Raw genomic sequence first — 26790 nt, 5'->3', positions numbered from 1 at the left:
AGAGTTCCTGTGGTGCTACATAAGGCAATTAGAGGGATTAAAAAAATCAGTCAAAAAGTGGGCTGACATTTTAAATAATAGCATTTGGATTGATCCAGCCCACCATAGGCCTAATGCCCATGCTTGGAGATATCCCTATTAGGGTACAGAATAACCTTATTTCACCCTTACTGCCACAGTGGACACACAGAGATGCGCAGTACTAAGGTGCTTTGAAGCTCAGGCATCACCAAGCGGGAATCTCCTGTTTCATCTTCACACAAAGTGAACATTCCCACCAAGAACAGAAATTAGATTCCAGAACACTTACCCAAGAAACGAAGATGGGCTGAGAGATTATATGCAAATCCTTCGGGTATAAAAGAATAATCAGCTTCGTCTTCTGGAGTTACATCATCAATGGTTAGTTTATGGATTCTGATATTGCAAAAATACAAAATACAAGCTTTGTTTGGGTCCACTCACCTCTGTACAGGACAAATCCCATCCCCAGAGTAGATGGATAGGTGAGAAAGAATGCCACATGGATATATACGTATGCATATTCTATATTATAATAAATAAGTATAAATAGTGTGGAACCTATATCACAAACTTTATTAAGATGTCACTTCATTCAAATCAACTTGACTAGTGTTTCAATCCCGTGAACTGCAGGTGCGGCACCTGTGCTCAAAGAGTTCCTTATAAGGCATACGAAAAGCCTAATTTCACTCCTCCTCCATGATATCCATACACAAACACTGTGCTGAATCATTACAGGTCATGGTAGGGAATAGGAAGTGTCTGAGTGTGCCTTCAGCACACTTGTGTCTCCCTCTATGCTCTGCTTAGTGAAGGAATTCACTTTTCTTGGCCAAGTTGAAGGAGAAAAACTTGAGAACTGTAGACACACCTCCCATTCCCTATAACAACCTTGCATACTGTCTGCACATACATGTCACAGAATAGGAGAATCCATCCTTCTATGGACTGCAATGGGCTTGGTTGAGCTCTTGGTATATTACTATATGTTTGAGGGCATTTCATAAAGCAGCAGCCATTTCCAGTATACATTATGGGCAATTGTATTACCACAAATGCCACAGTGACCGGAATGCAAAAACCGTCAGCCTTCACAGGGGCTTGTCTGAAAACTGAAGAAAGATCTGTTCCACTGTAACATAACCACACCCTTTGTACAACTCTTCCAAACTAATACACACACACTCCTCACGTCAATTTAAACACCCACAAAGCACAATACAAAGGCATTCCCAGATATCTCCTTACCATTCAAAGGGAAGGTTGCATTCTCCCTCTGAGTAAAATTAGTATATAATATTGGGTTATATAGAACTGCTCTCTCTCACCACATACCATCTTATCACATATTCTCTCCACCCGAAGGAAAGTACTACTACTAACACCACCAATTTATTATTGCTACTTCTATTACTATTAGCAGCTTGTTACTCAAGCAACTTACAGCACCCTGGCTTAATTTTCTGAAGCACGACTTACCTGCCAATATGAGAGATTTTAGTCCGCTCATTTGGAATCACCTCCTTCCCATTTTTCAGCCAAATGCCTTTCACATTCTCGTCAGAAACCTCACACTTGAACACAGCCTGGTCCCTTGCCTTCACCGTCAGGTCTGCGATACTTTGGTACACCTCCAGCTTCTTCTCTGAGATCACGAATTTTGTGGATGGAGCAACACAAACACCAGAAGGTCAGAGGTCAACCAAGAACTGAAGCTGTGGATGTGTCTTTTACAAAAAGAAGAGGCTAAAGGAACTGTTTTGGGAAAGGTGAAATAGGAAGAGACATCCAGAGCACGTGGGACTTTAACAGGACTTGATAAGCAAGCACCTGTTGTTATCAGGATATCTATTACATCCGGCACATGGGCCTAACAATCCCCATAATATGCTTTGAAGGCCTGCACAATTAGCTGTCCTACAATTAGCCATCTAGCTAACGGCCGTTTCCCAGCCACAAAGTGGTTTACCAGCCGCCATACATTATAAAAAAGTTCCTTTTGTATCTCACCTTGCACGATCAATTCAGCAACAGACTCCCCACCATTAGTCTTTGCTTTGTAATGACCATTATCCTCCTTGGTGGATTCATTAATGATGAGGTAATGCTTTTTTCCATCCTTTTTGAAACGGTATTTGAATGCTTCTTCCCGGGTCAGCTCCACTCCGTCCTTCTCCCTACAGGTATGAAATATTCTTACACCTCTCTGCAATGCTCAGCAACAGGGTAGTCGACTCCTGTTCATATAGCACAAGTTCATGGTCCATGGGTATGTTACCCATGATCTTTGAGGGATTATCAGAAGTAGTGGATGCACCTGTGAACCTGCACATCCAGCCTCAGGTTGGGAGGACAGGATTGGAGACATTTTTTGGAAATTTTGTACAGGCATGCTCATCAAAATGCTGTCTTAGCTTCCCTGTGTGATTCTAGTGAAACCAGATGTCTCCCTGCTTCTTCATATGTAAAATCAGCACAAGTTTATTCCAAGATATGTGGTATGGAAAGAAAAACCTTCCATGTGGATGAAATTTGAATGTAGCAGTCATAGGGCTAATTGTTTATTATTGTTATTATCATTATTATTATTATTACTTCAATTTATTATTTACCCTCCATATAGGGTCCCAGGTTACAATAATATATAGCACACAAACATTATATATGACTGAATATTCACTCTCGTAATAATTTTATGGTTTTGATTTTCCTTTTCAGAAAGGGAAAAATATTTTCTCCATGTTGATTTCATGCTTGACGCCAACAAGGATTCATTTCTGGTACTCTTGAAATGATGAAGAATGATGTTAGACCCTGAACTATTTTAGAGGTTTGGTGAAAATTTGAGAGTTCTTCCTCTGGCTTTGACTCCATTTAAAGCTGGGACAGCTGCACTTCTACCCTTGTCTGCTGCCCATTCCACAGCTATCAATACTCTATAATGAGTATTTATATTTCAGGGAGCAGCCATGAGCCACAGGATCAGATAGTGGCAGCTGCAATATGTTTTGGGAAGGATTAGATACTCCCATACCCATATACACCCACACACCCCACACAGTATGATATCTCCAGACATCCTTATATGAAAACCAAACAACAAATGTACATCTGTGCTATATTTTCACACATGTAATGTACACACTCCCCCCCCCCAAAGAACAGATGATAACACTTAAGTTTGATGAATCCTATCAGTATTGCAGGAACAGCTAGCACTTTTGTTCTTGCACTCTGGGTTGGCCCTATCATTAGGCAAAGTAAGACAGGGGCCACAGACAGGGGGTAGTGGGGCTCAGCAGATGCTTCTCCCTGGTTGTTTCTGCCCTCCTAGGTCCACACCTTGGTTGTAGGAGCATCTCCACCCTCATTGTTCAGCCCAGACACTGAGGTCCAGCTCTGAGGGCCTTCTGGCGGTTCCCTCACAGCGAGAAATGAGGTTACAGGGAACCAGGCAGAGGGCCTACTTGGCAGTGGCGCCCGCCCTGTGGAACACCCTCCCGACAGATGTCAAGGAAATAAACAACTATCTGACTCTTAGAATATATCTGAAGGCAACCCTGTTTAGGGAAGTTTTTAATGTTTGGTGTTTTATTGTGTTTTTAATATTCTGTTGGAAGCCGCCCAGAGTGGCTGGGGAAATCCAGCCAGATGGGTGGGGTAAATAAATAAATAAATAAATTAGTAATGCTTGCTTGTTAATGGCCTGGACTGACTCGCTGGCTAACTTGTGAGGCTATATTGTTTTAGATGTCAGCTGAAAACTATTTTTATTTCAGCAAGCCTACCCAGATATACTGCAGAATTTAGTTATCTATGCTTGTTTCAAAAGTTTTACTGATTCCATCTGTGTTTTTATTAATAATTACCTTATGTATATTTGTTCTAAACAGTTTTGTGGGCTTCGTTTTGGCTGCGTTTTATCACAGCTTTGTGATTTAAGCGGTTTGTAAATCTTTCTAAACAAATTCATAAAAGAAATGAAAACAAAGCAATCAGGCAGAGAGGGAACCAGCCCTGTCCACTTTCTCCAGCACGCACCCTGTAAGAGTGTGAGTGTGTGTTGTGTGTGTGTGTGTGCATGCGTATGTCACTCTGCTGCCATGACATATTCTGGTGCCACTTTTGATGCATTGCAGTATTTGTTTGATCAGGCAGTAAGCAGCTATCATGTACAGAGGTGAGCAAGTGTTGCAAATAGAACTGTCTAGGGCAAAGAACCTGCCCTGCACCCACTCCAAGCTGTCCTTGGTGGAGGACACTGTCCCGTTGCCAATGTTCAAGTAAGACTCAAGTGCCAGTTTGGTCAGCTTCTTTTGTGTAACGAGGAGCACCCTCTTGCCCTTTTACTCAGGAAGGGTTGGTTGACACATTAGAACAGCCACATGGCACCACACATCAGTTTTAAGGCAATGATGGGGGTTGTTGGGGTGGGGTTTCCATTGATTTTAATGGTTGTTTTCTGCTTCACTGAATTTTGTATTGTGCCTTGTGAACTGCTTTGATATTTTTTTATGAACAAAAAGCTGTATTTAAGCTTTTTTAAAACAATAAAAGAAGGTGCAGATTAGCTTGCTATGCAGATAATGATGATGAATTTAAACCCTGTATTTTAATGAGAGTGCACAAGGTGGTTTACATATAAGCAATACCAACAAAACAACAAAGCAACAGCAGTTAAAAAACCCATCTTAGGTATTAAAAAAAAAAAGCCTGGGAAACTGCAAAATACTCAACAAAATCAAGATTCTGAAAAGACCCAAAATCTTCACTCCGTGCTTAAAAGCAAACAGAACAGGCTAAGCAGACCTCTCTTGGGAAGTCATTTTACTTCTTGGGTGCCACAACCAACAAGTCCTTCTCCCAGACACCAAACTGGTGCTAAGAGATTCTCTCTGTGAGTGAGCATGGGTGTGGCTGATTTTAGTGCTTTTCCAGATTGATTTAGGAAGAGGCACTGATGGTAGAGCACGCCCACTCCACTTCATGGTCATCTGTCTTTTTCTGCTCTGGGCAGCCATTTTGTGTTATGCGATGACAGCCATTTTGTGACTGCGGCCCTTCTCAAAGTCAAAATGTGCCCACTGACCCAAAGATATTAGCACCCCCTTAACTAAGTAACTTAAGGCAAATAAATAAATCCTTGCACCACACTTCAAATGTGTTATGTTTTCTTTCCTACTTGTAGATCTTCTTAGAAAATCACAACAGCCTTTAGACCTATCTTTAAAATGGAATGCGAGGGTCAGTTAGAATATCTTTCTGACCTTGGGACCCCTTCCTCTGCTTATTGCCTGTTCTGTCTTCTCTCTTTGGTCATGCAAGAGGGGTGATGGGCACTTGTGTGATAGTTTTGAGCCCCTAGGACTCTGGAGGGCAATTGTTCTCGTTTCTTAGTCATTCAGGAAGTAGGAACCCCCACTTCTCCCTAGTTCCTTACCACTTCACAGTAGCCCCTTCTTCTGACACTTCAATTTCAAACTCCACTCTTTCACCAACCATGACCACCTGGTCTTCCAGAGAATGAGTAATCAAGACAGGAGGCTCTAGAAACGGGGAGGAAACCTAATTTCAGAGAGAGAGGAATGCAGAGGAAAACAAAAACCCTTGGAACTCTCATCCAGATTTCCCAGCTGATGGTCAGCTGTAGCTATATGAATAGCAGGTCCTTACACTCCCAGAGTTCTTTCCAATTTGACTGAGATGCCAAATTACATAACTGACTTTCTTACATAAACCATTTCCCTTCATTTCTTTGTAACTATAAATCAGAACTTTGGCACACTTGATTGTTCTTTGTAACCTAAGACTGCCTAAATCCTCCCTTAAAACTAAAATGTAGAAAATTCTGGCGTAAACCAGAATAAAGTCTCAAAAGAAAGAGAATGGGAAGGTGGAAGGGAAGAAGCAGTTAAGTGTCTGAGTCCCTTCAAATGAAAATGTTGCGCTCCACTGGAACAACAGGACTTCCATTTCCTCTGTATACCCCTCAAAATCTGCTACAGACCAATCTGCTGGACCCTTCTCTGATCCCAATAAAATGGTGGTTATGAATTATGCTTACCTCTGACAAAGAGTTCTGTGAAAGTCTTCTCCTCTCCAATCACACACTGATATGCTGCATCATCAGCCAGTGAGCAGTGGTTGATGGTCAGAATCCTCTTGTTCCCAAGAGCCTCAAAAATGTATCTGGTGAAATGCAAAGAGAATTCAAAGGTATCAAAAGAGAAGGCGTTCCTAAATCTTCATCACCCTGTCTTCTATCATGACATAAAGCAGAGTTTTTGACTAGATGCCCCCACCCTGGTGTGGTTAAGTGAGAAGACGCACCTTATCCCTTCCTCCCTTTGCCTTCCTGAAGGCACACAGAGCTCCAACAGAAGTAATTTATCCCTTGGGACATGCATAAAGGAACACTATGGACCAAACGACACTGATGTTGATAATGGGCTTATTGTATAACAACTTTGCCAGGATATCGTAAAGAAAGGCAAATTAACTGAATCACAAATGGGAAAGCATGACATGAGAACTTACTTGCTAAGAGACAGACCAGTGATTGGGTTCAGTTCCAGGTGCAGAGATTGAAAGAGGGGGAAATAAAATCAGACAGTCATTAAAAATCTGCCTATTAATTCAATATCCTCCCATCCAATTATATCCACTACATTAGGCCCTTCATTATTCTCTCCACTTTTCTTTCTGATAGACCCTATTTTTCTTCTTCTCCCCCTTCTGATAATGACTCGAACTTCTATAGCCCACACTTTCCCATTAGTATTTATTGCTTTTTTTAAATACCCGCCGCTGACTTGGATCTCTTGCCCATTCTTCAGCCATTTCACTTCATCATCTGGGTTAGCAAGTTCCACCATTAATTTGATCTTCTGTCCTTTGTCAGTCTGGTAGGCAGGTTCCAGTCTCTTGGCAAAGGCTGGGGAAGAAACAGTTTATGTAATCAAACTCTGCCCACAGGGGTTAGCTCAGTCAGTAGAGCATGAGACTCTTAATCTCAGGTTTATGGGTTCAAGCCCTACATTGGGCTAAAGATTCCTGCATTGCAGGGGGTTGGTCTAGATGACCCTTGTGGTCTCTTCCAACTCTACAATTCTATGATTCTTCAAATACTGCTAATTGTGCATTGTAATTATGAGTGGGGGAAATGGACTAGGAGACCTGTAATACCCTTTTCATCTTCCTATATTTTAGGGCTTGTCCACACAACAATTTAGCACAGTACTATCTTGGTTTAAAGCTAATGGACAGTGACTGGTAGGGATGGGGGAAGAATTTGATTCAGTTCAAATATAAAGGCAAATCTATCTGATTCACATTTTCTATAAAAACATGTGAACTGAAACCCACCCATTAACATTCTCCAAATGTTGCAGTGCAGTTCTCCAGGCACTGATGTGTACAAAAATACATAAAGTAGGGTAAAAGATGCACAAACTGTGTATTTTGGTGAAAATAACATACAAAAATGCATTATATTAGGATAAATTGCTTTGCTAAAATATGATTATTATGCAAAATTGCCCCCCCCCATATGTTATATTTGCACTAAAATTTGCCCTAAAATGCTGGTGAATTTTCATGAGGACTTAAAAAAACACCAATCACAAGCTGATGTAGAAATAAGGAGAACTGAACTTAAGATTGGAAAAATGAGAAATCAACATTGACAGGTTCACCCATCCCTAGTAACTGGGCAGAGGCTTAATTATAATGTCCACTTCCCAACTTTCTGCTTTATGTGTTTTAATGAGAGTTACCTATGTTCTCAGCTAATTAATATCTTCAAATCATTATTGAATTATGGTAAACCACGACTCTCTTCCCTTATTCCATTTCTTCTGCTGAAGCTGCATTCTTCCACAAGACTTGCCAGAAGCATCCACTATTATCTCTTAATTCCGTATACTTCCTTTTAACAGCTACCTTTCTCATCTTGGTTCCTCATTTCTAATTCTCTAGAACCTACTGTTCTTTTCTTGATAGTAAATTGAAGCATGGGAACTGACACATACATGTGAAATGGTCTTTCATACCCCCCCCCCCATGGAAGAGTTTGAAAGCTGCTTCATACATTGTATTTCCCCCCTAAAAAGAGGTCTTTCCCATGAAGGAAAAAAGAAGAGAAGCAATAATGTTCTCTTACCTGTGCTTTTCTTCTCCTCCTTCTTCATGCGCTTGAGACGCTTCAACATACCTCGCAGATCTGTGATACCATATTGGAAAGCAATTTTCTCATATTCTGATGCAGGAGCTTTCCGGAGGATTTCCCACACATCAACATCTGGCTGTGCTTCAGTTTTTGCCTCAATTCTGTAGAAAAGGGGCATATAGAACATTTTCTCATAAGGGACTTCAAATAGCCTGCCTATTAGATTGTGTCTCTACTGCATAAATTCCTATTTATATTAAAATACCTGTCAGTTTAGGGGACTCATTGTTAGTGAGGTGCTTAAGGCATAGAAAGACTAAGTGCCTTGGTGAAGATCAGATAATGTGTCAGAGTCAATGATCGGACCTTTATTTTCAAGTTCCTAAATCAACTCCTTAACAACAATACCAGTTTCCTCTATCTTGAAACAGGGGTCATGGAGACCATGATGTTAGGCAACAGGTGAGTTTTCTGTGTGGCTTTAGGGTGTGAGTTTTGAGTGAGAAAGCTCCCTTGACTTACAATTCTTAATTATATAGGAGCTCATTTGTTTAATGACGATGGAGGGGAATATAAGTATCATAAATAAATAAATTGGTTTTTCCGTCTTGTGAGTAGAAAGTGTCAATTTCTCTTCAAAATGAAGCTTAGGCATTTATCAACCTTGTACAGATTTTAAAAACAATTAGAATGCAAGAAACTAGATGGGAAGATAGCAACTTTGGACCCCCTGAGCTGATAATTCACTTAAACAGTTTAGGCATCTTCTAGGCACATGAATCTCTTTATATTCTTTTTGTGAATCTATTTACTAACAAAAACAGCAGTCATGTAAAAGACTGATTAACAGTTAGCAGAGGCGAGGGAGTGGAAAGCTTACCGCTGTACTGAGCGCAAGAAGCTGCTGGACTTGAGAACGATGCAGAGAAGCATTTGGATGAGCAAGCAGCATCGCCATGAGCAAGAAAGAGGGCAACATGTGTTAGCATTAGCGCCATTACTAGAAGAAGGCAGCCCTTTGATGGTAAGGACTAAGGATTTACTATAATGATGGTAAAGAAACCACAGCACACATTAAACAATCCAGTTCTACACAAGTCTTAGGCTGTGTACATACTACACCTCTAAATCACAACTGAAGCGCATTTCACCCTCAGAGAATTCTAGGCACCATAGTTTATTAAGAGCTGCTGGGAATTGTAATTCTGTGAGGGGTAAACCACAGCTCCAAGAATTCTTTGAGAAAAAGAATATGCTTTAAAGCAGGCACCCCCAAACTCGGCCCTCCAGTTGTTTTGGGACTACAATTCCCATCATCCCTGACCACTGGTCCTGTTAGCTAGGGATGATGGAAGTTGTAGTCCCAAAACATCTGGAGGGCCAAGTTTGGGGGTGCCTGCTTTAAAGGTATAGCGTGTTCACAGCCCTACATTTATACCAACCTAGAGGGCCACGTGAGGTGCAGCTTTGCTGGAAACAGGCCTCATTTAGGGGAATGGGAATACATCATGGATATGAAGTCTTTCATTTTTTCATTTCAGATTTTGGAAAGTGCACTACTCAAGTGGTCTCACATAGCCAAGAACAAGCATAAATGTAGCAGAAGAAACCTATGTATACTCCTAGGAAGAGATTTCTTTTTTAATTATAATGTGCATTAATGGACCAGTCACAGCACAATTTACGCAGTAGGGTTTATGACTTTGCTCAGCCTACGATCAGTGAACTTGGTTTGTAAAGGCAGAGAAAATCTGCTTAAAACAAGAACCTAACTAGCCTGCAATGCTAGATCCACATTTCCATTTCAACTCCTGTCCAGCTATCCCTGACAATTTGTTTTGGTGGAAAGAAATGAAACACTTGGGGAGTCATAGACTGCAGATATTTTTCAGGGTATCTATCCTAATGGCATACCAAGTGATTATATGGCTCTTCATGCATGAAGGAGACAACAGACTGTACTCAATGTCTGTGCCCCCAATGTCCATGCGTTCAGCTGAAGATATGTATGAAATCCTATGTAGAGTCAATTTGTATACATCAAGGCTGTGTCCGTGGGATTGGGAACCATGCAGAAGACAGGGCCCCTGATCAGGCAGATAGAGTCCATTATATTAGTATATATGGAGAATTTATGATGCCAGCATGAAGAGGGCTAATGCCATGCGGATCAGTTTGCCACACAAACAAAGGGAACAGAATGGAAGACAGAGCAATTGCTAAGCTCTAACAGGGCAAGTAATAAGCAAAGGAAACCACTAGCTTTAGCCTCCTGCTGATTCTTCCACTGCTTTCTGTTAGTAACAGTTAGAACTTGCATGAGTTTTACAAATAAACGGGCTGATTGTACACCAGGTCTACTCAAAAGCACACTTGACCTGCATAGTCCACCCAGATTGTCCTGTGCCTGACTTGACTCTATCTGTGCTACAAGTAGAGATATGGGGTTGGGTGTCACAAGCAGAATTTGCACTAGCACAGGTTTATGTTGAACACAGGATTTCTTCAAAACACTAGCCTTCCCACACTGGCTCCAACTAGTCACTCTAGATTGGCAGGGAGGGGTATTAGATGCAGTAAGAACACCACAGTTTACCCATGAACTTGGAGGCATTGAGGTGTTTTAGACAGAACCTGTTCCACACAAAGTAAGCTGTCAATGTGTTCTAAAAATGTGCGGGAGAGTTAAAAATAGTTGCATACACTCCAGCGATGGGTCTTTCCTATCCTATTACCTTAGACTGATTCAGACCTCTCAGCTGTCACCTCCTTCAAGGTCTCCCTTCACCATCCCATGTCAAAGCAGAGTGACAACTGTTCCCTTTCCTCCCAACCTCTTTCTGGCCTATGGCACCTCTGTGTCAATGTCATCTAAATTATTCTGCCATTAAATAGAGGTCCACACTCTGGAACAATATGAATAAAGTTTTACCCTTTCCAGCAGGAGCTCCAGGAACAGCATCACTTGCTGATTAACATGGGAGAGATCCATAGTTGTGACAACTGCAGGACGTATCCTGCACCTATGGGGAGTTCTTTATCATAGATTTCCTCTGTCTACTTGCATTTCTATCCTTTGAAGAAACATTGCACATTTCCGGCAACACCACTAGAATGGAATATAAATCCAGGAACGCCTTCTGATACTCTGCTGCAGCAAGTATTAAAACGGAAACCTTCATCTTCTGAATTAAATAGTTCACAGTAATGGCTAGTTAACAAAGGCTGGGAAATTAAGCACAATAAGCTAGAAATAAGTCCAGCTGATTACTTCTAAGGACCAAACCAGACATGTCACCGTTCACAGAATTAGCAGTTTTTTTATGGTGAATGGCTGGCAGAGGGCACCCAATCTAGCTTGGAACTCAAGTGGGAGGGTGTAGGGGACAGAATGCAGTAGACGGAATGCAGGGAACAAAGGGTTAAAGCCCCCCTATTCCTCTGTCTGCATTTCAGTCTGGATTGAGACCACACTACCTGCTAATATAATATAATACTAATTGTGTGAATGGTGTCACTTCTTCTTTTGTCCTAGACAAACGAGAACTAGGCTACACACCAGTCATGTAGAATTCCTCCAAGTTTTGAAATGATTCTCTCTCTAACTGTGAGTCAATTATGTGCCATCAGATGGAAGCCGCTATTCAGCATATTATTAATCTCAGGATATAGAGTTATAGTCAGCGTAGTAAGTACTACTAAGTAAGTAGTTCCATCAGACAAGGATTTGAAACTTTAACATAATAAAATAACTTTTCAATCAATTTTAGAATCGCACCAATTTATTCCTTGGTGAGATATGCTTGAATAATAGGATGGAGATGCTAAAATATCAAGACCTGTATGACCACTGTATCAAAAAAATAAAATGAAAGGCAAAGTTTCGTATTAAACAGAACTTGGCGTCAATTTCTGGTCCATTGGCTTATACTATGACCACACATCTCAAATCGGCACACCTGAACTAAGATCCAGTCAAAACACCACTGGATCAGCATGGGATCTGGTCACAGGGAAGATGCTATTTCACTGATAAATATTATTTTAAATCAATTTACTTCATTGGGGATGTTTTAGGATTGCATTGAATCCAAAAACATGGTCAGCAAACTCTTTCCAACTTTGATGAGGAATTCAGTAGGGAAATAGGAGCACCTCAGTTGGTTAAGGGACCTGAGAAACGTCTGCATAATCCAGTAGGCAGAGGAACAAGGTTGGACGTTATGCAGGGTTGCAATGACATGGCGGACACTCTGGGGAGATGCACTGAGATAACTCAAAGTTCTGGATAATAGCATTTCTACAGCTTGGAGAGAAAAATAAATGAGAATCCTGTCCTAATTTTAAAATTGCTTCAAAAGTGATAATTAGAATATTCATGAAAGTAAACTAATTGCTTTCCATCTGTATTAACTGGATTTTAAAATAATGTCTGGGATGGGAAACCTATGCTGTTCCAAGTTTTCAAAAAGAAAAGGGGAGGTTTGTACATTCTGTAAACCCCATAGCCTTTTAACTTCCTCTGTTCCATGCAGTTCACACAGAAAAAGAAATAAAATCTTACTCTCTGTTCCAGACATCAGAATTCCAAGATAAGTTGCCAGATGGAAGACACAACAGGACAGCAAAGTACAGACAGGAAGATTATAAGGCAGAGAGAGAGAGAGGCAGACGAAGAAGAGCAAGGGAAGAGGAGACAAAGAAAATGAAAATATATATAAGGAGTCAGAATGAAAAAGAAATCTTAATCAAAGCTGATAATTCTTTGTTACAGACTATGAGTCTCATCCCCTTTCTCTCCACCCCCACCAGTTGCTCAATAATTTCTGGAACTTGTTTCCTCCTCCCAACATCAGACCATAAAACAGTTTAAGCAGAGTGACGTTTCTCCTGCTTGTTCTCTGTGCACAAATAAAGAGAGATCACTTTTCTTTCGGTCCTAAAAAACTTCAGTTTCTTCCCTCTTTGCAAACTGAATAATTAAGCACATGCACAATGAGCAACAGGGAATCTCACATTAGGCACGTAATTTTCACAGACCATACAAATTGCCACAGCTGACAGGATTGAGAGACCTAGTACAACCACGTGAATGCAAATGTAAGAATGACAAAGACAGTTACTCTAGATTAGCCTCTCTCAACGTGGGTCCCTAGATGTTGTTGGACTACACTCCCAATGTCCCTGACTGCTGGCCATGCTGGCTAGGAATGTTGGGAGTTGTAGCCAACAACATCTAGGGTCCCAAGGTTGAGAAAGACTGATCTAGACCTTTAGCCTTTTGTACCATCATTTTACAGATGGCAGCGTGCTCACCTCTTTCTCAGCAAGGCACTGAAATCCAACTCTCTGCCTTCTTCATGTCCATCCGCACTGTGCAGTATAGCAAGTAGCATTAACAATAAACAGAAGAGAAACAGAATGCAGTAAAAGCAGAAACAATAGCTTCACACAAAGATGTAGATTAAAGCATCTTCTTGCTGAAGATAAAAGTCAAATAAGTTTCACATGCATTTTAAGAGACCCCTCCCCACACAAAAAGCGATATACTTCTGCTGATCCAACATTAGTAGCATAGAATTTTGTGATTATATGAGTACCGTCTCTCTAAAAGTGACTTATGGACATATTTTGTTCAGGCTAAAATGCAGTCAGGCCTTGTTTTCTCTGATCCTGCAGGATAGGAAAGATCTTGCATGCAGTGAACCACATCCACACAAAATGTTACACCTCCTACAACAGGCCATCCTGTGTTGACAGGAGAGAGCAGGAAGAATTGAGGAAACAGAAGCCTGTTTGACTCAAATTATAGTCCAGGAAAACCACAGTATTTTGCTTCCGTTATTGTTTCAGACCTTACCCACATAAAATAGCCCAAAGTTGTTCTTGCCTTGGGCCTCCATATATTGCTATGGGAAAAGTGAAAAATAATACAATAGCCCAAACCAATAAAAAAATTAAATGAACTAGAATGAAATTCAGCAGTTTATCAGCCTCAAAGGGTAGATGAAACAGGTAAGTGTCAGTTTCCAAAAAGCTGCCAGTGATAAAGGCAAACATTACTCCCAAGGACAGTATTCTACATTATTGTAGCTAACTGCTAAGAAAGCCCTTATCCTATTTTATACCAACCTAGAATCACAAAAAGAATGGAACTCTATTGGGGGGGAAACAGGGCTTCTGTGGCAGTTCTCAAAATGCAGGGTCATAGTGGTGAAGATGCGAATGGTGAAATCCATGCATATTCAAGAGAAATAGGTGAATACAAAAAGCATTCATGCAGTCACTAAGAAAGCACCATTTCATGCCATACTGTGTGTCCAGAACACTCTCTTCAAGGAAATGAATTTGTCTCTCATGGATGCCACTGCTCCCTCTCCCAATTGTTCCATCTGTGGTATTTTATCTTGTTAAGTCGCTTTGAGACTTTATTTTGTAAAAAGCAAGTAGCAAATGCGATAAATTAATAAATACATGGCTTGTGATAGCCACACTAATTCAGGGACTATATACTAAGGCTCCAATCAGCAGTATAGCTAGTGGATTTAAAGGTATGCATGTGTTCCAAAGGACAAGCATTTTAATTAATCAGTGTTAGATTTCTATAGAAGTTAAAGGTAAAGGACCCCTGACAGTTAAGTCCAGTCACAGACGACTCTGGGGTTGCGGCGCTCATCTCGCTTTACAGGCTGTCCACAGACAGTTTTTCCGGGTCATGTGGCCAGCATGACTAAGCTGCTTCTGGTGCAACGGAACACTGAAACCAGAGCAGTGCATGGGAACGCTGTTTACCTTCCCGCCGGAGCGGTACCTATTCATCTACTTGCACTTTTTGCCGTGCTTTCGAACTGCTAGCTTGGCAGGAGCAGGGACCGAGCAATGGGAGTTCACCCCATTGCGGGGATTCGAACTGCTGACCTTCTGATCGACAAGCCCAAGAGGCTCAGTGGTTTAGATCACAGCACCACCTGCGTCCCATTTCTATACTACCAATCAACTAAGTCCTTTGGGTAGTTTTTACACACAAAATTTAGGCAGTGTGGCCACTGAGCGACAGTTCATCATGAAGACCGAGGCTGAACACCAGATTAAATGTGGCTACCTGGCGAAAGCTCCAGTCATCCGTCTCCCTCCTCCCACCATGCTCCTGAATAAGAGAGTGACAAAACACAGAATTCAGTTGGGCACAACTTCACTCAGTCCAACAGCATTTTCTTATTCAACATCTTCCCAACTTTGATAGACAAACACCTAGGGATTCTAAAAGCAAAGGAAGCTTTATTCTGTGAATAATCGCGAGGCAATATTCAAATTAACTGGGTGGTGGGAATTGTCTCCAAGTAGATTGTGACTCTGAGCTAGCAAGAAATCAGAACCTTATTTCTCACAACCCCAAGTTCAGTTAAGCAGAGCCAGGTGTTAAAGGCATATAGTTGGAATTTAAAGAGACAGAATTCACAGTCCTTTCACATAAAAGTCCTGGTTATCCCAATCTTTCTTTCTTTCAGCAGCCCATTTAAGGGCAAAGAAGTGCCTTTTTGTTGTCACAACTTGAGGTTGTGAGAACTAAACAATGAGGAGTCATAAACCCTTGCCAGTCTCCTACTAATCCTCCAGGGACCCACCAGTATATTCTGATCTACTTTTGTTTACCCTGACCTAGCCAATGGAGTCTCTATCAGCCTTGCATGATTTGGATGGGGGCACATTTTTCATATCCATTTTGTGATGCAGATGGGTTGCACATCCCCACCTGTTTTCTAGGACTTTGATGTGTGGCTACTATGTGTGCATCACCAGTTCTATGCAACACCTTCCTGCATGCAAAGCTACCATTGGATCGTGTGTATGCAGAGGTGGGACATATTTGATATTAGCATCCACGTTTACTTTTACCAAAGTGTTCACTCATGTTAGCTGACCGGTACAAACATTTCTGAGGATACTCACCCACGTCGGAGTGCTGAGCGGAAGTCCATCTCCCCTGCTGCAGGTGCCTCTGTAACAACATAGATTGCAAAAAGAAAAAAGAAAAATTGTAGTAATGAAAATATATTTGCATCCAAGGCACCAACAGCCACACTGTAAACATTCTCAAAATCTTTCCCTCAAAAAACATGAGGGGAAGTAACCACACCTTTCGTTTTGGTTACTAACTTGGAGGCTGAATAAATTATATTTTTGTGTTCACTGCACCACCTTCCTATAGGTGTCTACTCACAACCACAATGGGACTACACAGGTGAGTGTGTATAGATTTCAGCCTTGGGAGCTTTCTCTTTTATAGTTCTGGCATTGATGTTTTCCCTGCTTTTCTTCTAGCTGTCCCCATTGGGAAAAGCTGAGCAATCACACCCCCATTTTGCTTATGTTCTAGCTCTCATTCTTCTTTTTGCAACATAGTTTTTATTAATTTTCATTTTTAAACTGATTCACATGGTTGCACTGAGATAAATCTTTGTTTACATTAGAGCATATGACCTACAACAATTACATAAAATAAAAATAAAAAACAATAAACAAGCAGATAAACGTTTCAGGATATGTTACCAAAGTTGTGCCAAAGGGGATGAAGTGGGGGGCCACTAGGTGGCGCATCGGAAGATGGCTGACAATAACATCTCTCCGACCCACACGAGGTAATTTGGAGGCTATGATGGGGGCAATTAGCCTCCTTAACCCCCCCAGGATTGTGGGGGGGACGGCCCTTGCCTGCTGTGCCCTATACCACCCCCGAATTTGTGGGGGTGGGGGCACTAGGCACAAAGCCCTCCTGTGGGATTCCGGCACTCCTGGACGCCGTCCCTGATTCGCGCCGCTAGTTGCAAGCATCTTCAAAAGAAACAATTTGGACGAGATAAATTGCACATGCTTCAAGGAAAAAGGGGGAGTAAAGACTGCTGACAGAAGAGATCTCTGATAACAAGACAAGAATAAAATATGAGAAGATACGTCAAGATACGGTACAACAAATGACTGAGGGGGGAGGGGGGGAAAAACCTGCCTTCCTTTTTTTAATGTGATTTAACAAGAATCCCCTCCCCTAATGAGTCAGAAACTAAGGACTTAAGCTGTGGATTTAAGGCTGTGTGGAGATAAACTTTCGAACCAAAGCAATGTTTCAAGATGAAGCTGGAAAGCTAAGAGTTTTGGAATGACGCAGTTAAAAATGCCGTCACCATTTTGGGAGGCATTGTTGGAGCTCTTGGGTCCGGGAGGAGAAAGAGAGAAATAGAGTTGTTTACATATCGTGGATCAACTCCTCGGTGGGACTTAAGAGCGACAAATGCCAAATTTATGATGGAAAGAGAGATGCTATCTACGAAGGAGATATATGGAAACCATCTGGACTTAGTGGAGGAACGGGAAATCCACACAGGATTATTATTTTGCTTATCGGCTTAAGGAGACTAACAGAAGAGATCGTAAAGGAAAAATAGAAATTATATGAACAAGATATGATGTGGAAACACCAAGATAAGACTGGATAGAATTATGAACTTTGTCTGGACTGATTGGGACTGATTTGGACATTAACACAGTAATAAGAAGATGATCTGAATCCCCCTTTGGATCTTGAAGTATGGGTTCCCCCAACAAAATTTTAAAATTTGGCTTTGTAATTTGGAATTTATGTGATGTGATTTAATTTGATGTGATTGGCCAGTTAATAAAAATTATTAAAAAAACAACAACAAAGGGGATGAAGTGGGTTATTGGCCTGTTTATGTTCTTGTTTTTAGTGCGCCTTTTTTTTTTAACTTGTACTTTTGTGTTGTGAACCTGAGGTCTTCGGATGGAGGATGTTATGAAAATTGAATAAATAAATAATAAATAATAAATAATAATTGCCAAAATTGTTACAGATATGAAATGATGTGTAATAACGTGTATTGCTTAGATTGGCGACCAACTGATGGGAGAACTGTTTGGTTTTATATAGTATTTCATGCATGCCAGACTGTGCTGCAAACTATGGATACCATTCTACCATATGCCTGGTTATTTGTATAATAGGAGACTGCATAAAATTGTCATGTTTCTTTTGGTCTCTTGCAACTTCTTCTAATAATGTTGTTTGCCAATTTTCAATATACCATATGTCCATGGTTAATAATTGTTCTTGTAGTGGTTAACAGATATATTATAAGTTCCTTGTTTTTAATTTGCAACATATCATGACAAGTTGAGCCAGTCCTAGGGTCATGGGGACTGTCTGCCCATAATCAAATTTATTTCTGTAAATACATTTTTCCTGATTTTTTTCAATTTTTGGACACTCCTACCACATGTGTTGATATTCCCCAATAGTAGGACATCCTCTCCAACGCATTGGGGAACTGTTTGGTTTTATATAGGCTAGAAACCTAGGTGTTAAATTCCAGCCATACACAATTTGAAGAACTCTTTCTCTGGGGGTTGCCAATATGGTTTGGTATGGCACTTTTGTCCACAGTCTGTTCCACGCCTCTTCTTCAATTTCTAAGCCCCAATTCAGTTCCCACCATCTTCTCAAATTGTGCTGAGAGCAAAATTGAACATCTATAATAGATGTATACAAAGATAGTATTAGTTATTTTGTTGTTGTTGTTTGCTATTTTGCCAAAAGCCCATGATATTTGAACCGATGTAATACCATAAATATTTTCCAATATTCTGACACATTTAGGGCCAAATCCTTTTTTTAAACCAATCCAATTAAATACTTTGTGTAATGGCTTTAGGGGTTGCTTGTGCGTAAGTTGCCGCCGCTCTGGGCTAGGTTGGCTGGTTAAACCATTTCTCGCTGGACAGCCATCCACTCCATGGCTGTTCAGTCGCTGGCAGAATCCGCCAGTGGGCGTTTCTTAAACCTTTTCCAACATAAAAGTTGTTTGATGCCCAGTCTCCTCCTACTCTCCCTGCGCGGAAGTCTTCTGCGCAGGGAGGGCGTGGGTAGCGGAGGACCTGTGCTCTCCGCGCTGGTGTCCAGTGAAGAGTCCCGGAGCCTGCTCTCTGCTTCCCCCATTGGCCCCCCTCTATCCCTGGTGTTGCGCTGATTTTCTTCCCCAACAGGAGACCTGCCTCTCTCCCTGCTTGGCCCCTCTCCAGCATCGCTGTGGAGTCTCGCCTCCTCCTCTAGTTCCGATGGCAGTTCCCTGACACTTTGGTTTCACATAGTCAAATGCTTTAAACATATCTAATGATAAACACACCAGGGGTGATTTTTTTTTGTCCTATTTGATCTGTTTAAATGTGATTCTTCCTGTATGCATGGCCCTCTCATCAGCGCCTTTATTTCCCCCCACAATAGGTAAATAGACCACAGCCTAGCTCTCATTGTTCTGGTTTTGTACTAAGGTGCTGAAACAACAGTGCACACATTTCATTTGCCTTTTAATCAGTGACAGAAACTTTTGCAACTGAGATGCGTTAAAAGCGGTAACTGCACGATGCCTTTAGAGTAAAATTGTTGGTCAAACTAGTCATCTAAAAATACTGCAAGTTCCTGTATTTGAGGGGAGTCAGAGAATTGGGCTTCCAGCACAGTCCTACTTACTCTTTCAAATCTTGTGTGGGGAAGCACTATGTGCGGTAAAATTCATTTTCCCTTCTTTGCACTTCCTCCTTTAAAACTGAACCTAAATAGAGCCAGGGTTTATATTCTGACATATATATTTTTTTACTTTTGCTGACTTAACTGACCAGGACTAGATGGAGATACAGAATTCATCTCCATTCAATTTGCTTGCAGTCAATTTCCATTTTTTAAGATTGTTTGTTTTAAAAACAATTTGCTTGTTTTAAGATTGCCAAGATTAAAAAACCACAACCACAAACAAGATATGACTTTGATTTTTCAGATAGGTTTGTTAAATTAGACTCCAGAAGAGACAGTCCAGCCAGAAACCGTGTCAAGGGTTAGCCTAGTTAATATTCAAATACTTAATAGTTCTCTTAACTGAATCCACAATGAAGTTGTCATTATGTTCCTTAAAATCTGTTGCAAAGATAGGAAACATTTATCTGTTTTGTTTTAAAATGCATATTTTCTTTCTTTTTTAAGTGTTCAGAAATATGTATTTACATGAAAAAAAATGTGCAATTTTACAGATCAATGTGGAAACAGGATGGAACAGACGTATAAGTTGATGGATTCAAAAGTGAAATGGAACAGAATAAGACTGATTCACCATCCCTAGTATGAAAGATCTTGGAAGCTCTTAAATGTATCCCTTAAAATAAAGGCTACCCTTTGAATATTAAATATCTCCACAACAGGGGATGTCTGGCAACTCAAATGACAAGTGGGGGAGATCTTTAACTACAGTTAATTGTACCATTTTTCGCTCGCCCACCCAGAAATCTCATTCTTACTTTTTTACCAAGTAGCCTCAGTGATCCCCCTTCCCAGTTTATGTAGCTTTTCTAATCAGTGCTTATCTCAGAAATATTACCACCATGAAGAAAGTAGGGATAGCTACTCCAGCAATGCAAGGCACCTCTGCCGTTATGAAAAGTCATCTTACCATTGACAACGAGGCTAAAATTACAGCTATCAAACTTGTCCTTTGTAGCTGCTTCACATCTGTATGCTCCTGCGTAAGCCATTTTTGCTTCAATGATTTGCATTTCAAAGACATAAATCTTAAAAGAAGAAAAAGAAATAAATGGACCATTTCACACAAGACATTTTGCATTCAGATCTCCTGCATTGCAGGGGGTTGACTAGATGACAACTCTGTAATTCCACGATTCCATGTGTGTCTGCCTGCCTGCCAAGAGCACTGACTTCCTATTGTGTCTTTGAGAAGCCCAACAAGGATTCTTCATTCTCATCTATAAAATACCTACACATTCACTCTTTCCTCCTCACATCTCCAAACTGAAAATGCTTTTGCATCTTCTTTTCCAAACCTTCCAGTCACCAAACTTCCATGATTGCAACATATAGATTGGCAGTGTATCTAATCTTCTTTTAAAGCCATCCAAGTTGACGGCTATCACTGTCTCCTGTGAGCAAGTTTCACGGTTTAACTCTGCACAGTTTTTGTCCAATAGAAAGCGTAGCTTTTAATAAACTTTGTGACACAAGAGGAATGTAGGTTAGCTAGTGTATGCAACTCCTGGCATTTCTACAGCAGAGGAAAGATTCTCTTTAGCCTTGAAACAGCAAAAAAAGTATGCTAAAAATAAAAAGAGGGAAGGGTCAGTCTGTGAGTTGTACCTTGTTATTTCGGTCATAATTCTCATGAAGCTGGAGGTGTTTCCCCACTTTGCTTCCCAGGTCCATCCACTTGCCCTTGAACCATTTCACAGAAGGCTTCTTCAGGAGGCTTTCGCCTGCCACTTTGGCAGTGAATGTAATGTTCCCACCTTGAGAAGGAAATATATTAAGGTGAATGTGTGATCTGAGGTGTAACAACTGGAGAGAGAGCCAGCCAGCCAGCAGAAGCATCATTTCCACCCATCCCAGCTCTAGGTTATGCACTTACCAACAGTCACTTCTCCATCTTGTGGCCGAGTCACAAAGACACCAATAGGATCCACAGGTGCCTCTTGCTGGGCTTCTGTAGGAAGAACTGGAAAGCAAATGAAGAAGAAGAGTTTGGATTTGATATCCCACCTTTCACTCCCTTTAAGGAGTCTCAAAGCGGCTAACATTCTCCTTTCCCTTCCTCCCCCACAACAAACACTCTGTGAGGTGAGTGGGGCTGAGAGGCTTCAAAGAAGTGTGACTGGCCCAAGGTCACCCAGCAGCTGCATGTGGAGGAGCGGAGACGCGAACCCGGTTCCCCAGATTACGAGACTACCGCTCTTAACCACTACACCACACTGGCTCATGACCCTGAATGAATGACCCTGGCCTTTGATATCTGAGATACACGGTCTTTAGGACCAGCCCACTACATTGTATCATGTGTTCCAGATTATAGTGTGGATATTTCATGCTACTTCCAAGCTGTCCACAGTATATGTTTCTACGTTTAGAGCTATCCCTTTGAGCTGCTCCATTAACTCTCACTTCGCAAGCCTATTTCTAATCTATTTCAACAAATCCTGCCCTCCACATGTCCCACCCCCTGGCACATGCCGTGGTGAGGAGGCAGAGCGCAGAGCCCTGCGCCGGCTCCTCCTCCCCGCAGCATGTCCCACTGGGTGGGATGAATCACATGACAGCATGCGCTGTGTCATGTGATGTCACATAATGCGCCCCCCAAAATGTGGGGGGCAAGTTTGCGTCCCTGCCTGGAACCCCTGGAATCACAAACTGTTCAGAGATTGGGGTGCAACAACACAATTGGTCAAGCTGTGCTCGAGATGTTGACTTGTCAAAATGGTCCCCTTTCCTACAATGCACTGACAGCCTTTAATTCTATGGGAAGGGGGCCAAAATTCCACAGATGACAACTTGAGTGCACATTTGTGCGTACCGATAACGTTTTGACAGGTTAGAGTAGGGTGACAGCTCAGTGCCAGAGCACATGCTTTGCAATTAGTGATATAAGAAGGCATTTTCTGTTCTGTCATGGATTTGCTGCATGCAACTGTATTTCCATTCCACTGGAGTTCATCTTCTACCAAAATCTATGTTATATTTCTTGCTGTCCGTTGTGACAAAATTATGTAACATACATTATGTCATTGTTACATTATTGCACTCCATTCATTTCAATGTAAAGAAAACACAATGCAAGTAGATTACATATTGTTTGAGGACTGAAAGCAACAGCAAATACTGATCGTATTTGCTGGACTGATTCTCCATCATCCCTATTTGCAACTGAAAGGCTCTGGGGTCAATCCCTGGCATCTTCAGGCAGGCCTGGGAAAGACTCCTGTCTGAAACTCTAGCTGTTGCTAGTCAAATGAGTTTGATAGACCCATTATATGGCTTTGGAATGGAAACAGAGTTGCATGCAGCAAATCCAGGGCAGAACAGAAAATGCCTTCTTATATTTGTAGAAGATGGCTTCCTATGCCCCTACCTGTAGAAGGAAAACAGTGTGTGATTTACAATGTATTTGGACCAGTAAATAGGGACAGTTGAAGTGTATGCACAGGCCTGCATTATGTAATACATATATGGTGCTGCAAGTGTCTTTGTTTTTCCCTTTGTTACAAAGACACATTTATTCAACACATGTACGAAGTAATATATGAACTGGTGCCCATTTGTACATTTAATATAGCCAGGGCTTTTTCCCCAGCAGGAACTCACTGGAACTCAGTTCTGACACCTCTCAGGTGGGCGCCACTCTAAGAGAACAAGGGAGGTGTTCGTGGTGAGTTCCAGCACCTCTTTTTCCAAAAAAATAGCCCTGGATGTAGCTCACAAGTTCATTATTGTTCTTCTCTTGCTAGTTACTATTTTTAACTGTTCCTACTTTTCCCATTGAGCCTATTATTTTATTATTTTCATTATTCCATTATTCCAACTAGAGGGAGACTACTACCATCACACCCTGTTTACCTTCTGAACTCTTGCTATCACCTGTAGGTTCATTTGAGATAGTTGGCTGAGAAGTATCTGCTCCTTTAGGTGCATCTGAAACAGCTGGTTGAGGAGCAGGTTCAGGAGGAGGAGGGGTCTCTTCTACCTTTTCTAGAAAGGAAGGGAATCAAAGAAAAGTAATTAAAAGCCCCATGTTATTTCCTATATATAAAAATGTTTTATTTCAGTTTCACAATAAGAATGAATAAGGGACATGCTGAAAACCTGGCGCTTTTCATCAAAGTATAGTGTATTATTTTAAATGGTGTCTCATGTTACATGCATTATCCTACGGTATGTGCACAATAGGATCCAAATAAGCAATGAATAAATTCATACTTTTTGAGCAGAATGCATGCTCAGATGTTGCAAAATTTGAGCAAATGATGCAAAATTGCATCATTTATGCATCTGTCAATAGAACTGGTCTTACATTTTTGCTTTTTAGGGTTTGAAATTTTATTTTAAGAAGGCTTTAATGATATAAGTTAGTAACTTGGAAATATTAGAGCAGCTAAAACACTTGATGCTAAAAGTGGGGGAAGGGTGGCTGTAGAGCACAAGATTATTATTATTTGTGGGTTTTCTTTCCTGCTCTTACATGAACTTTGCAATGAACAAAGTAGACTCTTTTTAGAACAGTTAAGCCCTGGCCACACAGGCAACTCAGTTTCTGAAGAGGGCTTAATATCTTTGAAGGAATATACCGTAATGAGAGAAAAGATGAAAATGAAAAGAAGATTAGCTGCCTTGTTTCTGTCAAGACACCCAGACAAGAGTGTATCGTACAATTGTTTTCTCAAACCTGTTCTCTGTAGGGTTGTTGTCCAGAATGATTTAGCTGCATAAAACTGCAAGTGAACTGGGGCAGCATTCTTGCTTGTTCCTTCTCAGGGAAAACTGAAATGCCTTTCACCCTTAAAATTGATGTCTCAATCATGCCCTTGACTGCAGAGAGACCAATATGAGAGGGTAGATTGCTGTGGAGTGCTGGGTCATTCACATATTGTCAGGGCCATAAAACAATGCTTGACTGTTGAGTTTACGTCCAAGACAAAACCACAACCCTGGTACCATGCATTATAATTTATCCCATTTGGACTAATGGCCTTATTTGCAAATTATACCCAGTTAGCAAGAAAGTAGTTTCCCAGTGAGGAGAGAACCATTAGCTCAATAATTTATGTCTTAAACGCTTTTGAGAAAGGCCTGATGAAATAACCACTCCATCATAATGTCTCTAATGAGGCTGTGTGCATCCACGAACCATCTTCAACCCCATTTACCTGGTTCTTTGACTTTGAGTTCAAATTTGACCTTCGAACTTCCGGCAATGACAGCATATGTCACATCATCCTCTTTTCCGACACTATTGATGGTCAGTGAGTGTTTGTTCCCCTCTGACTTGATGACATACTTGTCACTTGCAGCGATTTCTATTCCATTTCGCTGCCACTTCACCTTGATACCTGTCTTCTCTGTCTCTGCTTCAAAAACAGCAACACCTCCTGCGACGACATCTGTTGTCTTTGGCTTCTTGATGAATGCAGAAGCTAAAGAGGACATAAAAAAGGTTTATTTTCCGCAGCAAGGCTGACAAATGCATGCAGATCTGCCCTCCCCACCCCCTCTTTGTATTGGATAACAAAAAGAATAAGACTAATCTGTGAGTAATCAGAAGAATACCTTGAGCATGAAACATCTTCCTTTGGGGGACTGTTGCGTTTTTAAGATTTTTTTTATATGGTGGGAATTTCATCTCATTTAGTCTAGTTAGAAATGTTGACAATTTTAAATTTATTGCTCATAAAAGCACAATACAGAAATTCTGAATTGCTAACATCATTTTGACATATGCTTGCCAACACCCTATCCCATTTTTGTGTAGAATTCCTCATTCACAACTTGTATTTGTTTAAATCACTATTTCACACTAAACTGTTTCCTTTTTTTAAAAAAAAAATATTTATTAAGATTTTCAAATTTAATACAATAAAAAAGAATCAAAAAGGAAAAAGCAAAAAAGATTAAAAACACATAAAGTTCACAATACCTATTTTTCAATAACATACTTCCCTGACCTCCTCATACCTCCCTTTCTTGTATTCCAGTTCAAATTGTTAATTCAGCAAATCCTTATCCATAATTTTTAACCTATTTCTATACTTAATTTAACATATTATTATTTTACTTTTTTTCTTTCATCCATTTCCTCAATTTATTTTTGCTAACCTTATTTTCATTTAATTTAGTTCATTTTTTCAAAAAAACCAATTTTATCTTATCCAAACTTAAACATCAATACTTATACATCAATACACATTCTTAAAACATTCTTTCTAAAGTCGACCCAAATTCCCTTCCACGAGTTTCCCAATTTTCATACACATTACAAAAACAAAATAAAAACAGAACACATTATAATTATGTACCCTTTGGATTCCCAAACCCCACCCCCCCTTTCCCAGTTTCAGTCCCCAACAAATGTCCATCAGTCTTAATCTAGGATTAGCCTGGAGATTTCACATCCGAGGCTCTTAATTCTCTCTCAGTTCCTCTCTGCCGGTTTTTTTGATAGTCCTTAAAATTGAACACCAAATCTTGGAGAAGCTCTGGCCCTACGGGATCCATGTTTCTTCCAACCAATCCTCCATGCTTAAAAGTGGAGCCCAAATCTTGTTTCTTACTCCTTTCAAGTCCAAATGTCCCCAAGGCTCCAACCTCCACCTTAAGCAAGTTTGTAATCCTTAGGTCTTCAGATCTCCACATAAGGAGATCTCTCCTTTTTTCAATCTCCAATTCAGGCCAGATTTTCCACATCAAGTTCTTATTTTCCTTCATTACCATCATGTCAGGCCTCAAGTCCTCCTTCATCATCTGCAGAATTACAGCTCCTCCTTCCTTTTCTTCAGGGACAGCATATGTCTCCTTCTCCAAATTCTCAAAGTTGTCAAGTTTCTCTTTTTGTTCAGTTGAATAAACTTCCTGGTTCAAATCCTTATCAGATTCTATAATATTGTTTACAGTTGAGTCCAGAGTTGTAACATTTGTAGCCAAAACATCAATTTGGCCTTGTAACTTTCCCAAGAGAACAAAGACTCTGTCCAATTCAGCCTGAATTTTC

General features: G+C 40.7%; 1 protein-coding gene across 1 annotated transcript in view; it reads right to left on the bottom strand.

Moving 5' to 3' along the window:
- Positions 1-26790, bottom strand: part of MYBPC3 (myosin binding protein C3) — a 69139-nt gene that overhangs the window by 31746 nt on the left and 10603 nt on the right. Inside the window, exons 2-19 of the mRNA XM_053386797.1 lie at positions 24953-25219; positions 23646-23777; positions 21667-21753; positions 21399-21547; positions 20701-20818; positions 16142-16190; positions 15294-15338; positions 13508-13564; positions 12756-12758; positions 9072-9095; positions 8186-8352; positions 6826-6958; positions 6562-6564; positions 6089-6213; positions 5465-5570; positions 2035-2201; positions 1504-1669; positions 311-417 (exon numbers count right to left, since the gene is read on the bottom strand). Of these exons, the coding sequence (XP_053242772.1) occupies positions 311-417; positions 1504-1669; positions 2035-2201; positions 5465-5570; positions 6089-6213; positions 6562-6564; positions 6826-6958; positions 8186-8352; positions 9072-9095; positions 12756-12758; positions 13508-13564; positions 15294-15338; positions 16142-16190; positions 20701-20818; positions 21399-21547; positions 21667-21753; positions 23646-23777; positions 24953-25219 (1905 nt within the window). The remainder of the gene's footprint in view (positions 1-310; positions 418-1503; positions 1670-2034; positions 2202-5464; positions 5571-6088; positions 6214-6561; positions 6565-6825; positions 6959-8185; positions 8353-9071; positions 9096-12755; positions 12759-13507; positions 13565-15293; positions 15339-16141; positions 16191-20700; positions 20819-21398; positions 21548-21666; positions 21754-23645; positions 23778-24952; positions 25220-26790) is intronic.

This window comes from Podarcis raffonei, chromosome 1 (assembly GCF_027172205.1).
Source record: "Podarcis raffonei isolate rPodRaf1 chromosome 1, rPodRaf1.pri, whole genome shotgun sequence".
Lineage (NCBI taxonomy): Eukaryota > Metazoa > Chordata > Lepidosauria > Squamata > Lacertidae > Podarcis > Podarcis raffonei.
Note: the sequence above shows the minus strand (reverse complement) of the source record. Positions and strands in the feature narration are given on the sequence as shown.